Raw genomic sequence first — 14,967 nt, 5'->3', positions numbered from 1 at the left:
CGAGCGATAAACGGCGAAAGTAGTGTAGTGCCGAAGTGTAAAAAGTGGCCTGGTCATGAAGGGGGTTTCACCTAGCGGGGCTGAAGTGGTTAAAAAAGTGGGTTTTGGAAATTTTCCTAAAAATGTGCTTCTCAACCTATAAGCCTTTTAACTTCCTAAAAAAATAAAATGACATTTACAAAATGATGCCAACATAAGGTAGACATATGGAGAATTTAAAGTAATAACTATTTTATGAAGTATGACTATTCATCTTAAAAGCAAAGAAATTGAAATTGTAAAAATAGAACATTTTTCAAAAGTTTCTGCAAATTTTGGATTCTTTAATGCATAAAGGTAAAACTTATCAACTCAAATTCACTACCAACATGAAGTACGATGTGCCATGAGAAAACAGTCTCAGAATGGCTTGAATAAGTAGAAGTGTTCCAAATTTATTACCACATAAACTGACATGTCAGATTTGAAAAATGAGGCTCCGGCATTTGGTCCAAACAGACTGTCGCTTGAAGGGGTTAAAATAAATACTGTTGAAAAAGTAAAAAAAAATATTCATATTTTTTTTTTTTTATAAATGTTCACCAAAAAACAAGAAAAATGCATGCTTTTGTGGTGTTTCTTTAACCCTTTAGTAAGCACCAATAGGCCTTTTTACAGCGGTCACTAAGGGGTCTTAGGCTGAGCCACAGCTTTTTTACGCAGAGAGTGGGGGCTTAGCTCTCACATGAAAGCTAGACTTTTGCTCAGAAGGCCTGGCCCCATCAGAAGCACCGATCTGGGCCATTTAACCCCTTAGATGCCATAGTAAATGGTGACCGTGGCATCTAAGCAGTTACAGAGGGAACAGACTCCTTGCGTCCCCACTGGCAGCCAACTAGATTGTGGATTGTCAATGTCTTGGCATGGCAGTCTAGGATCTATTGAAGACCCAGGCCTGCCTTCAGTGTATTCCTAGAAAACGGTGCCTCTCTGGTGAGGCTTGCTGGTAGATGTCAGTACAGAACTGAAGGAATAACACGTTGCATAAGCAATTTAATGTATTGTAAAAGCAATCAAAAGATTGCCTATTGATGTCATTTTGTGAGACTAGTAAATAGTTTAAAAGAAGGTTTTTTTTTTTTTAAAGTTTCATTTTAAAAAAAATCCAAGTTAAAAAAAAGATATTTTTCATTGAAGAAAAAGGTTTTCAATGAAAAAAATAAATAAAATTATCTCCACATATTTGGCACTGCCATATCTGTAATAACCTGCACTACCGAATTATCAAATAATGTATCCCGCATGGTGAATGCTGTTAAGAAAAAACAAAACAAAAAACAGAATTGTTATTTTTGGTTACTCACCACGATAAAAAATGAAATAAAAAAGTGTTAATGAACCCTCAAATGATACCAAGAAAAGGGCAACAAAAAAAAAAAGAAGAAAAAAAGTTATGGGTCTTGGGATGATTTTTTTTAAAGGGTTTTTTATTGTCCAAAAGTACCAAAATGTAAAAAAAAAAAAAAAAAAAAAAAAAAAAAGGGTACCGTATTTGGCATCATACAGTACTTATTCACCCTTTGTGGCCCTAATTGATAGTTAGGTCCCCTTAGTGCCCCCACACTGTAGAATACCCTCTTAGTGCCCACATTCAGTAGTTACAACTAGGCTGGGGAATGAGGTCCGGGCCATAATAGATGACAGAAAACCATTATGGCCTGGTGGGCCTCAGCTGCCTGTGAGAACGCACACTCAGTTATCATTGTGTCTGTACTGGCAGGTGAGGCCTGGGCGTCCTGGGCCCCATAGCAGCAGCTATGGCTGCTGCAGCGATAAAGATAAATACATATGAGCCAGATGAAGCTTTATAGACAGATATAAAAATACAGTGGTTGCAAGCCTTGACACACTGACCATCAATCAACAGCATAAAAAAATATATAATAACTAGAACTCCAAACAGATAAAGTAAAGAAAAGATGGAAACTTTATTCAGGAATATGTGGAAAATGCAGCCCTGCTCCATAAAGACTCCATGAAGCAAAGCCACAACACAATCTTATGCCATTGTTCTTAAGGTTAACCACAATATGACCTCCACTTTTATTTGTATGTATGTATGCATGCATGCTTACATATATCTCTATATAAGACCTTAACTTGAATGATGAGCACAAGCAACACTATTAGTAGGAGCACTGGAAGAGAAGCAGTGGAGGAACTAATGAAAACCGTAAACCTCTTTTCTCATAAGCAAGTATGAGATTAAAGCCGCTATCCTGCAGCTCCGCATCATGCAAATTTCACAAACAAAATCTAGTTTATAAATAGCAGATCTTCTGCCAGATGACGGTCTATTGAAGAAGACGAAATAAATAGAGCCAAGAGAAAATGAAATTTTCGTGAATGAGAAAAAACTAAAACTAATACAAGAAATATGTAAATTGTTCTGCCTACATCCATTTGCAGCAAATGATTCACTGCGGTGGTTAACCTCAAGAAGAATAGAGGAGGACTGGCTGACATGGATGAATAGAGGATGGATAACAGCTAAGGCTGGGCTCACATCACATTTTTACCCTACGTTTAATACATGCACACGTTTAGGAAAAAGAGGATGCAAAAGAGTAGTACACTACTGCAGAGTCCAGCAAAAAAAAGTATACGCTGACTCTATGATGATGGATGTCGATGTATGGAGTCTGTCTGAGACATCTGATTAACATATTCATCTAATATATAAAGCTGAGGGTATGTGTGTGTGTGTGTATGTCCGCTAAAGGAATCCGCACCGTTGCATTTACAATCACGAAATTTGGCACACACAGATACATCAGGTGTGTGGGAAGGTTTTAGACCAGGTCTCCGCTCTCTAGCATGTACCGTTCCTGAGATATTCCCCAAAAAATAATAAATATGGCACATCACATGACCTATATTAGCCAATAGAAGCCTGCAGGTCTCTCTTTTCATATCCCAAATGCCATACATGGTCATATGTCCCTCATCAGCCAATAGAAGCTTGAAGGCCCTTAGTCTCCACATACACACAGTTTTACACTAGGTTTCCATAACAACCCAGCCATTTTTGCTCAATGCTGCAGGTCAGCTTTAATGGGACAGGGCGCTGTGGATGACACTGTTAGGGGAGCAGAGTGCTGTGGAGGTCACAGTTCAGGGGCAGGTAGGGTGGCCATTCAGGCCACCCTCAAAAGATGGACTTAAAAACTGCACCTCCAGGTCCAGCTATGCCACGCCCCCTCCCACTCCACAGCCGATGGGGATTGAAAAAATGAAGGTAAAAGTCAACTTCTGTCAACTGCATAGGTGGGAGGGACGGTGACTTTCTTCCTGCAGCTCACGCTTAGACAGCACAGTGTTGCTAAGAGCTAGGTGTTCAAAAGAACATCCCTGTGTCTGTCCAGGCCCTGCGCCGGAGTCTGAAAGTCGGACTGTCCAGCCTTAGACCGGACCTCTGGCCACCCTAGGGGCAGGCTGCTGTGGAGGTCACAGTTAAGGGGACGGTCCGCTATGGAGGTCACTGTTAAAGGGCAGATTGCTGTAGAAGCCATTGTTAAGGGGACGGGGTGTTGTGGAAATCACTGTTAAGGAGATGGGGTACTGTGGAGGTCACTAATAAAGGGGCGGGCTGCTGTGGAGGTCACTGTTAAAGAGGTGGGATGCTCCACTTTTATAGTGGATACCGTCGATATCTTTTAACGACACACACAAACATTAAATGAAATATACCCGTGCAAAGCCGGGTCCTTCTGCTAGTATTTTTGTATAAGTTAAACATAAAACAATAACGTGATGCGAACCCAGCCTGGAGGATGACGCTAGTGGAAGCTCATCTTCTTTTAGCATATAAAGGGAATCTGTCATCTGCTTTTACCATCGCTATGTTCACTAAAGTACCTTATTTCCAGCAGTCGTCTTTTTACTTTATTTCGTTTTGTCCTTTTGATATAAAAGCGCTTTTTATGATATGCTAATGAGGCTCCAAGGTGCCCAGAGGGGCATTTTTTTCCTTCTCCGGTGCCCAGTGATGCCTGCGGCCTGCGCAATCATCAACCTCCTCAGGGCAACAGTGCTCAGGTTACATCACTGGGCTCAGCGCTTGCCCAGTGAGACTTTTGAGGCTGTTGCCCTCAGGAGCATGATGATCGCGCAGGCCGCAGGCGGTACCACGCCTGCGCAAGTTTTCTGGCCGCCGACAGGAAGAAGGACGGGGCATTTCTAGAAGGTAGACTATGACGTGGGGAGGGGGCGGAACCGTTTGCCAGGGCTGTGGGAGGTTATTTGAGGATCAGGAGGCGTTCTTGGGCACTGCAGGGGGGCGTCACTGGGCACCTTGGAGCCTCATAAGCATATCATAAAAAGTGCTTTTATATCAAAGGGACAAAACAAAATAAAGTAAAAAGAAGACTGCTGGAAATAAGGTACTTTAGTGAACACAGCGATGGTGACAGCTTAAAATGGTAAAAGCAGGTGACAGATTCCCTTTAACTGGCATGGACATATAGGGCATGCCATACTGGGATTTCTCTTTTCTACTCAATGACTTTGGCATACATCATGAAATTGAAGTCTTCAAAATTGGGGTTAGATCATATGTTTTAGCATAGTCTATTATTTGCTGCTCTAGGAGAGGTGATCAAGTACCTGGATACAAATTCCTGTGCAACCCATTTGGCAGATTGATCCCTGTGTCAATAGTGTCTGGCAGTAATATCACTGGAAAAAGGACAAAGGAAAGCCTGTACAATAAAAACTTTTACTGACAATGTTGTTTACATGAAACCAATAAAGCAAAACAAAGTGTTACTTCATCACAGGTGACATTACAAAACACAGCTGCAGACAGCTAGAAGCACACTTTCTAGCATTGCTATGCCATCACAATAACTTGTCCTGGGCAAATTAAATAATATTCCAGGAAAGAATAGGACGATTAAAATCCTTGGGCAAAATAGCTTACATCCTTGTGTTCTTAGACAGCTTGGCTCAATAGTTTCGAAAGTACAATTTGTAATATTTTAAAGGGTTCTCCGGGAATTAAGAAAATGAAAATACCTAAATATTACTTTATTATATATTCCCAAATACCTTTCATTAGCTATATTGGTTTGTTTCGTCTAGGGAGCAATCATTAGGATAAATAAAATGGCCGCTGTCCTATTCATACACACAAAACCTGTCCTAGTCACACAGAAGGACAAATTACTTACAACACCGAGCTAAAGATCTGCCTCATCCTCCTCTCTCTGCTCCACTTGTTAGGGATTATGATCCTGAATACAGCTGATGAGATGTTCAGCTAAATCTCTGAAGGAAAAGAGCTCTCTAGGAGTCATGAAGTACAAAGAGGATGGAGAGGAGAGACTGTGGCAATAGAGACTGCGTACAAGAGCTACTGCTCAATACTCACATCTCCACCATCCTCTCTGTACTTCATGTCTCCTCATGAACTCCATTCATACAAAGATTCAGCTGAAGCTCGTATTAAACTGTATTCAGGATCATAATCCCTGACAAGTAGATCAGAGAGGAGGATGGAGCACCTCCATAGCTCAGTGTTGTGAAGTAACTTGTCCTCCTGTGTGATTAGGACAGGTTTTTGGTGTACTAATTGGATGGCAGCCATTTTGTTTCTCCTAATAATGGCTTTCTAGACAAAACAAACCACTATAACTAATAAAAGGTATTTGGAAATATATTTATAATAAAGTAATATTTAATTATTTTCATTTTCTTAATTCCCGGAGAACCCCTTTAAAAGGGGTGGAAAAAGCATTTTTACTGTCTGAACTGTACTGCTGTCACAGAAACTGAGTGAAAGAGTGGTAGATGCTTGGAACAACTCTCCAGCAGATGTGTCTTGAAAATCACCAGTAACTAAAGTTAAACCTGCCTTGGAAAAACATACCGATCCGAATATAAAACAGAAATACTATAACAGCAGCCTAGATGGAGCCTGTGCTTTTTGTTTTATGCTGAAACTCTTCTTGGTTTCAATGAGTAAATAATGGGTTAGATATTTTCTTCTGGAAACTACATACAGGGCTTCTAGTATTACCAGTGGAGAACACTGATTTATTGAAGAATCCACTGATCCATCTCTACATCAAATAAGGATAGCATTTTTCATGGCAAATTTAGTTGTTTGGTTTTTGCCCTACTGCTGGTTTTATGGCACTTGGAAAAATGTGATGGCCTTAGGTCTATAAAATTAATAACATATAAAGAAAAACAACTAATACCTTGGCCAACTCCTCAACTTTGGGTTTCACCATTATCTATACGCAGATGAGACCCATATAAAGTGATCTTGTGGTTAACACTTTTGCCTTCAGTTGGATCCTGGAATCAGATCTGACGAATGGAAACATCACCATGGAGTTTGTATGTTCTCACCGTGTTTTTGTGCATTTCCTCTGAGGGCTCTGGCTTCTTCCAACACCCATAAAATAATGATGGGTTTTGAAGATTGGAAATTTAGATTATAAGCCTCAATGCAGTCAGGGACTGTTATGATGGATGACAAGTTCTGCACAGCACTGTGGAATACAGTATGTAATCGCTATATAAAATTACTATGTTCTTTGTATCTGCTGTCCAATATGTCCAGATGAGGATCCTGATCCCTTTCCCCCCAACGCCCCATCAAATAGGAATTTCCAAACAGGGTGTATGAAAATGGGTGTTCTACATTGGAAAACCCCTTTAATTATATATTTTAAAATGCTAAAATATTAAGGGGTTGCGTCATTCCAGCATATAGCATTTATTATGTAGGGAAAGTTAGTACAAGGTACTTACTAATGTATTGTGATTGTCCATATTGCCTCCTTTGCTGGCTTCATTCATTTTTCCATCACATTAGACACTGCTCGTTTCCAGATGCTACAACCACCCTGTAATCCAGCACACTATAGGAAAAAAGCACCAGCCTATGTGAGCTCCTAAACTCCCCGCCACCAGAGAGGCCGGCACTTTTTCCTACAGTGTGCAAGCACAGCCACCACTGATGGATTATAGGGTAGTCATAACCATGGAACTGACACAACCCCTTTAACCTCATTCAACTGTGGAGGGTTGAAAACACTGGTATAGCATTTGATTTGTCAACAGAAGGGTTAAAATGAAACAAAACCACCTTTCCTGGAGAAAAACAGAGAGAGCTATTAAAAGCAAACTCAGCTATCACATACAACCACTATAAACCTGCAATTACTCTGTGAGCAGATACATCCTCCCTTAAAATGATCAAAGCAGCCTGTGCTTCCAGGAACAGTGTTCATTTATCCAGATACAAAAGAAAGGCATTTGTGTCGTATATCTAATGCATCGTGATGTTTGTCTAAATTCCCTTTTCTATAAATATAAAGCCCAAAAGTCAGTTGATCTGTTGCAGAGGTCAGCGACACCAAGTATCACATGCAAAGCTTGTGTGCTATGGGAAAGCTCATGGTTTACTGCAACCAGCAGCCCCAAACAGCAAACCATGTGAGCAAACCACAATTTGCAGCTCATGGTAAGTCAACGGACCATGTCATCTCCAGACGGCCTTCACGTAGAGACACATACATCAGCAGTGGGTTGTGGAGGCAATGCATTCTTGTTTCAAGGGGAAAAAAACCTATACTGCTATAATATTAGAAGATTATACATTAAAAGCACAATAGTTGATCTAATATATCACACATACTCAGCCTCAATCTTTATTTTTATTGATCTCATGTCAACACCATTTACATGTCCATGGAGGAGATCCCAAACCTCAAGAGGTCCAGGGAAAGTCAAATGGTCTGTCTACAGACCAAGCCAAAGCATCAATAGGTAGGTTTTTATATTGTATCTTGGATAACAGTAAACAATATTTAAAAAAAATTTCTATAAAAGAAAAAGGATAAGACAGATATACTGTGTAGCCAAAGAAGTGGATAAATACACTGCCACTTAAAGATCAATCCTAAGATTTAAAGGGGTTGTCTCATGAAAAACATTCTGCAGTCTTTACACCAGCACCTGGACCTCAATACATTTACAATTGCATGCGATGTAAAATTTAGTACAGCCACTGAGTTATTCAATTTAAATGCATCTGTATAGCGCCACCTCCTGTTTGTTTAGTTTTTTTTTCATATTTCTCTGTCCATCTGCCTGAGGTGGACACACATGCTCAGTTCTATCCTTCAGCTGCCACCTGAGCTGTGACAGGGAGACAGCTGCGGAAAAAAAGGACACACCCCCTGAGCTGTAGTAAAGCGGACACCCCACCTCCGTTCCCCGAGCTGACAGCTTGAAATAAATCTAGCAGAGCAACTGCGGCAGATAATGCAGAAATATCTGGATCTATGTGAGGTACAAGGCAGGTTCTAGCTTTCTTAGAAAAAGATTGTCATGCACTATATGATCTCCGATTTTCATATTTTTCCATTAATCCTGGGATAACCCCTAAAAAAAGGAATCAGTTGTGCAGAAAGCTGCAGTCCACTCAATACAGAGCACATGCCAGAACGAGAGCCGTCAGCCATAGGTGGGGGGAGGGGGAGAGCTGGGGGCTCATGAATATATATAGCTTGTGCACTGTATTAAATGGACTCAAGCTGTCGGCTCATTCAGGGGCTGCTCAACAGTTATTTTTGCAAAACGATTGGGTCAATTCAAGTAAATTAGCCAGAATTTTGATCAGATTATCTGTCACCGCCTCACGGGTATATGCTGGTCTCAGATAGGGAAGCCTAACACTGGTGACCGATTCCCTTTAGTCTTAGACAGGTTACACACGCTATACCTTTTGACACAAGGATTAGAAGGGCTGTTCTACAGGGCGGCAATGGATTTTCTCTAGGAACTTGTATTTGTAAAGTGTAATAGAAAATGACTTGACAGTATCAGAATGACTTTGAGACAAAGTCACATACATACAGCAGATATAAATGCTAATAGCTTTTCCAAATGCTTCAAGACATTGATTAATACAAAATTACTAGTCAATAGACTTGTAAGGAACATCAGATGGAAAATAAGTGCTTGATTTCACAAGTCTAGAATTCCCTATTAGAGCATGAAACAATAGTGAAGCCTAATCCTCAGCTATACTTTATACCTTTAGAACCCTCATACGTATATTATACAAGTTAGGCTCTGTTCACATCTCCTTTGTAGGCTCGGAGCCTCTGAAGCAGATCTAGTCAGAACAGCGCAGCATGTTGTGCTATTTTGTATGGTAAAATGGAAACTTGACAGACCCCATAACATTCAGTGGGCTCTGTTGGGTGCCATAAAACAGATCTGCAGCTTCTGTCATTGCAGTTCTGCTCCTGCAATAGAGCAGAACGGTGGAAATACCTAGGACACAGGGGCGTAACTACCATAGCGGAAGACCATGAAACTGCTTTGGGCCCCAGGACAAGAGGGGGCCCAGATGGGATCATCTCTTCTTCTACTGGAAGCAGGGGTGCACAACCTTTTGGGGTTAGGGGCCACATTGTCAGATGAACCAATTACAAGGGCCGAAAATAAAACTTAAAAGGCATATTACTAACTAAAATACTATTTTTATGGCAAATTAAACATACAGTATATATTATAAACAGACATACATGTCTTACCAGATGGTTAGGGCCACACCGAATGGTATGAGGGCCGCATATGGCCCCTGGGACGCAGGTTGTGCACCCCTGCTCTAAAGGAACAACTTTTAGCAAATGAGGCAGTAGAAACAATGGCCCAAGGGTCATTAAAAAGAGTTTAGGCAGAAACCCTTCTGTCCTGTGTGGGGGTCTGGTTTGATCCTTGCTATGGGGCCATTACTTCTATATGTATGCCACTGCTAGCCCCTCTGTGCCAGTCACTCCATTGCCTGTGATTCACAAAAAATACAATTTCACATCTTTACCTATCCTACAAAAGCCTGGCCAGCTACTGTCTATAATACCACAGACACAAAAACATTTGTAATGTGCTTTTTTCACACAATTGACAGGATGGTTGTGGAGGAGTGGAGTCAGCGGCTGCCACATAGGGCTCATCCCCATCACCCACTAGGATCTATTTCATAGGAAGCCAATTTACTTTTTATTTTTGAGTGTGGGAAACTGCAATACCAGGAGGAAACCTACTCAAACGCAGGGAGAACATACAAGCTCCATGCCTAAGCTGTTCTTAGTCAGAACTGAACCCAGGATCCCAGCACTTCAAGGTAACATTACTAAACCCTGAGCCACCGTGCGGCCCACACAACCTTCATTCTTCACAGGCGCCTCTGTGCTCTGTAAACTTGCAAATATAATTCTTCTGGTTAGCCAATAATACTTTTGTCTCTTTTTAGGGGGTTCTCCAAGAGTAAGACAGACCTCCCAGAGTGGCCGACCTGTGGGGGTGCTCATACTTGGGCGACTTTCACACTAGCGTTTTTGCTCGACACAGCAGGGATCAGCAAAAACGCTTCCGTTACTGGTAATACAACCGTCTGCATCCGTTATGAACTGATCCAGTTGTATTATCTTTAACATAGCAAAGGCGGATCGGCCATTAACTCAATTGAAAGTCAATGGGGGACAGATCCGTTTTCTATTGCGTCAGAGAAAACAGATCCGTCCCCATTGACTTGCATTGTGGGTTGACCGCTCCGCATTCCAGAAAGCAAACCGCAGCATGCAGATATGAGAATAGAGCGGAATGCATTTTGGAGCATTCCATTATGTTCAGTTAAATTTTTTCCCCCATTGACAATGAATAGGAAGCTTTTTTTCCGGTACCGAGACCCTATGACGGATGTCAATACCGGAAAATATTAACACTAGTGTGAAAGTAGCCTTACCTGGTCCCCGCCGCAGGGTTCGCTATCTGATACTCCTGAGCCGGCTCTTCTTCTCCCTGCTGTGATGAAATCAACATCTGCCGATGAGGGGGACACCTGACCACTGCAGGCAATCACAGGCCGCAGCGGTGACCTGTTCACCTTGCGTCACATGACCAGGTCACAAAAGAAGCAGGTCACCTCTGTGCCCTGCGATTGGCTGCAGCAGTCACGTGTTCCCCGTCAATGGATGCTGGTTTCAGAGAGGGGAAGAGCATTAGACACCAAACCCAGTGGCGGAGACCAAGCAAGTATGATCTCAACTACAAGCAAGTCACTCTGGGAGGTCTGTCTTAGGGCTTATGCACACAAATTTATTTTCTTTCTGTGTCTGTTCAGTTTGTTTTGCGGACCATATGGGCCTGAATTTTTTTTAGGGAAGTTACTCCGTGTAAAATCCGTGTCCGTATTTCCATTGCGCAAAAAAAAAAAAAAAAAAAAAAGAACACATCCTATCATTGCCTGCATTACGGACAAGGATAGTACTGTTCTATTAGGGGCCAGCAAAATACGGAATGCACACTGACGTAATCCGTATTTTTGCAGACCGCAAAATACATACGGTCGCGTGCATGGGCCGTTAGGGCAGATGAGCATTATGAAGAACTCCAACTTCTCATAATACAAATCCAATACGTTCTTGTGCAGATACACACTCATGTCGTTATCTTGGGAAAAGTTAAAGAAGGACACATCTGCAAGCTGCATGATTCTACTTCTTATAAATGTTCTCCGTAGGTATTGTAGTCATCACCTCACCAATAGGTAATCACTACAAGTGGTTCAATAGTTTTCATCAACCATACAGAAATACACAGTACATATGCCAAACTGTCATGCACACGTGTAATATTTCTGTGAATTTGGTACATGGACAGTTAAATCTAAACCTGTAGGTAAACCTGAAGGCCGGCTACAGGGACACAGATATGACTAAATGAAGAAACTCTGAAAGGCTTAGTCATAACTAGTCCCTTAACCCTATTACCGTGGCAATAGGTATATACAGTATATTCTACCTGCTGCATTTCATCTTGAATCTGAATCATCAGTTCTCCGTTGTGCTCATTATTATATCAAGCACAACCAGTCACAATCAAATAAAACAAGTTTAGTCATGCTCCAAGGTCCCACGCTAACATAGGCAGAACTTACCGTTCTCTGCTGAATTTCAGGGAATGAAGTATGGCAGGTCGCTTCTGTCGTAGATTCCAAAGATGTAAGGTGTCATCCGTCAAGGCACTCACAAGAGCTCCCTTTAAAAATGACACACAACGGATCAGAACGCAGACATAACATGGTCACAGGGTATGTGTTCTTGGGATCAGAAACTAGCTGGGGAGCCCCAACAGGGGTGATATACAGCAAGTGTGTGAAACAGGGCGGCACAATATGTTCCTGAAACAAGGAGATCCTATATGTTTCGTCCCCGTCCTTGTGGTACCATATGAAAATACAGAAGTAAATATGCATATAATAAAATGTAGATTTTAGTGACGATTTTGCACTACAATTTCATTGCTATGTTAACTTTGAACCAATAAAAACCCTGATTTCTCATACGTTCACTCCAGAATCCTGGCATTAAAAAGTTGCACAAATAGGGCTTTTGGCACTTTGTGCACTCGCTTGCATAAAATGTAAGCATTTGCGCAAAATTTTGTGACTTTTTTGCACAGGCTTGCGCAAAATTTTTGCATTTTTACACCACTCACTCCAGTTTTGTAATGTGGGTGGAAAAGTGGGTGTGGTTAGCTATGTTAATGAGTTTCACTCCAGATTTATTATTGAGACTCCAGGAGGAGGGTGGAGTAGGAAAACTGGAGAAGCTTCTCTAGACAAAAGTACTCCAACTGACTTCAAATTGTCCGCTGATAAATTGCCCCCTAAGAACTCCATTATGATGAGAGATACACTTTCTTTAGTCTTCCATTTATATAATTGGATACTTATATTTGAAGGTGAATTTTTTAATGTTATGTTATATGGTCCTTTTTGATGGGAGGCCAGAACACTCAGTCCACTTTTGGATGACAGCTCAAGTGCCATATAGATGTATGTACTTGTATATATAGTGGCGGTATCTCATTGACAATAGCAATTTTAATATGTACAGTGTATCAGGTTCTACGTTTTTTTTAATATCATACATTCATCTGGTGCTTTATCGGTCAAATTATTGCCTAACAATAAACATTATTAATAGTTCGGATAATACGACTTAGTGGACAAATCTTTTCATGCTGAACTTTAACAATAAGTCTGGAACTTTTTTTTTTTGTCAGCGATGACCCTATTTGTATGTAAAAACTGAAAATACAATGATTAAAAACTGCAAGCATTCTGCAATAGAATCCCGATTTTATATTATATGTATACACAAGATAATATGTCACAATCTCTTTTAAATCAGACCCTCAGGCTGTTCAATGGATTACTAAATCACATCATGTGTACCATCACATGGAAAGTCGTCATCACTATTCACATGCTTTTCAAAAGAGGAACAGAACGATAAAAGTTAACCAAATGTACTGCATGACAATGACGTAAGAGTATTTTAACATCTCATGTATGCATCCCTTTTATATTGTATTGTAATGTTATTAGAATTTGTTTGTTTTAGCCCAAACTGATCCTGGATCAAAAAAAGTACAAGTTTACCTTTCATTCTACTCTTTAGCATCCAATTCCTGATTTAGGCTGAAAAAGCATTTTTAATATAAAAAAGTATATACACACACACACCGTATATACAGTGAGGAGCAGAAGTATTTAAACACATTGCGATTGTGCAAGTTCTCCCAATTAGAAATCATGGAGGGTCTGAAATTCACATTGTAGGTGCATTCCTACTCTGAGAGACAGAATAAAAATAAAAATAAATTTCAGGAAATCGCATTGTTTTTAAAGAATGTATTTGTCTTGCACTGCTGAACATAAGTATTTGAACACCTGAGAAAATCAGTGTTAATATTTGGTACAGAAGCTTTTGTTTGCAATTACAGAGGTCAAACGTTCCCTGTAGTTCTTGACCAGGTTTGCATACACTGCAACAGGGATTTTGGCCCACTCCTCCACACATATCTCCTCTAGATCTGTCAGGTTTCGGGGCTGTCGCTGAGCAACACAGAGTTTCAGCTCCCTCCAATGATGTTCTATTGGATTTAGGTCTGGAGACTGGCTAGGCCACTCCAGAACCTTGATATGCTTCTTACAGAGCCACTCCTTGGTTATTCTGGCTGTGTGCTTCGGGTCATTGTCATAGTGGAAGACCCAGCCACGACCCATCTTCAATGCTCTGAGGGAAGGAGGTTGTTGCTTAAAATCTCACAATAAATGGCCCCATTCATGCTCTCCTTAACACAGTGCAGTCGTTCTGTCCCCTTCACAGAAAAGCACCCCCAAAGCATGATGTTACCACCCCCATACTTCATGGTAGGGATGGTGTTCTTGGGATGCAACTCATCCTTTTTCCTCCAAACACGACGAGTAAAGTTTAGACCAAAAAGTTCTACTTTGCTCTCATCTGACCACATGACTTTCTCCCATGCCAGATGGTCATTGGCAAACTTCAGACGGGCCTGGACAACGACTTGAGCAGGGGAACCTTCCATGGAATGCATGATTTGAAACCATAACGGCGTAGTGTTCTACCGACAGTGACCTTTGAAACTTTGGTTCCAGCTCTCTTCATGTCATTGACCAGCTCCTCCCTTGTAGTTCTGGGCTGATTCCTCACCTTTCTTATCATCAGTGATACCCCACGAGGTGAGATCTTGCATGGAGCCCCAGTCCGAGAGAGACTGACAGTAGTCTTTAGCCTCTTCCATTTTCCATCAATTGCTCCAACAGTTGATCTATTTTCACCAAGCTGCTTGTCAATTTCCCTATAGCCCTTTCCAGCCATGTGGAGGTCCACAATTTTGTCTCTGGTGTCTTTTGACAGCTCTTTGGTCTTGCCCATGGTAGTAGTTAGCGTCTGACTGTGGGGAGGAAAGGAGTCTTTAAAGAGCTCAGACAGGTCCTACTAAGTTAGATTAATGATTGGAGTAGAGGTGGACTTTTTAAAAGGCACAGTAACAGGTCTTTGAGAGCCACAATTCTTGCTGTTTCTC

The 14,967-nt window shown here is 41.2% G+C and overlaps 1 protein-coding gene across 2 annotated transcripts in view; it reads right to left on the bottom strand.

Annotated features, from left to right (window-relative positions):
• The window catches only part of STXBP5 (syntaxin binding protein 5), a 424,762-nt gene that overhangs the window by 309,876 nt on the left and 99,919 nt on the right, over positions 1 to 14,967 (bottom strand). For both annotated transcript variants that reach the window (XM_044291763.1, XM_044291764.1), the window contains exon 4: positions 12,005 to 12,105. In XM_044291763.1, coding sequence (XP_044147698.1) covers positions 12,005 to 12,105 — 101 coding nt within the window. The remainder of the gene's footprint in view (positions 1 to 12,004; positions 12,106 to 14,967) is intronic.

This window comes from Bufo gargarizans, chromosome 4 (genome assembly GCF_014858855.1).
Source record: "Bufo gargarizans isolate SCDJY-AF-19 chromosome 4, ASM1485885v1, whole genome shotgun sequence".
Lineage (NCBI taxonomy): Eukaryota > Metazoa > Chordata > Amphibia > Anura > Bufonidae > Bufo > Bufo gargarizans.
Note: the sequence above shows the minus strand (reverse complement) of the source record. Positions and strands in the feature narration are given on the sequence as shown.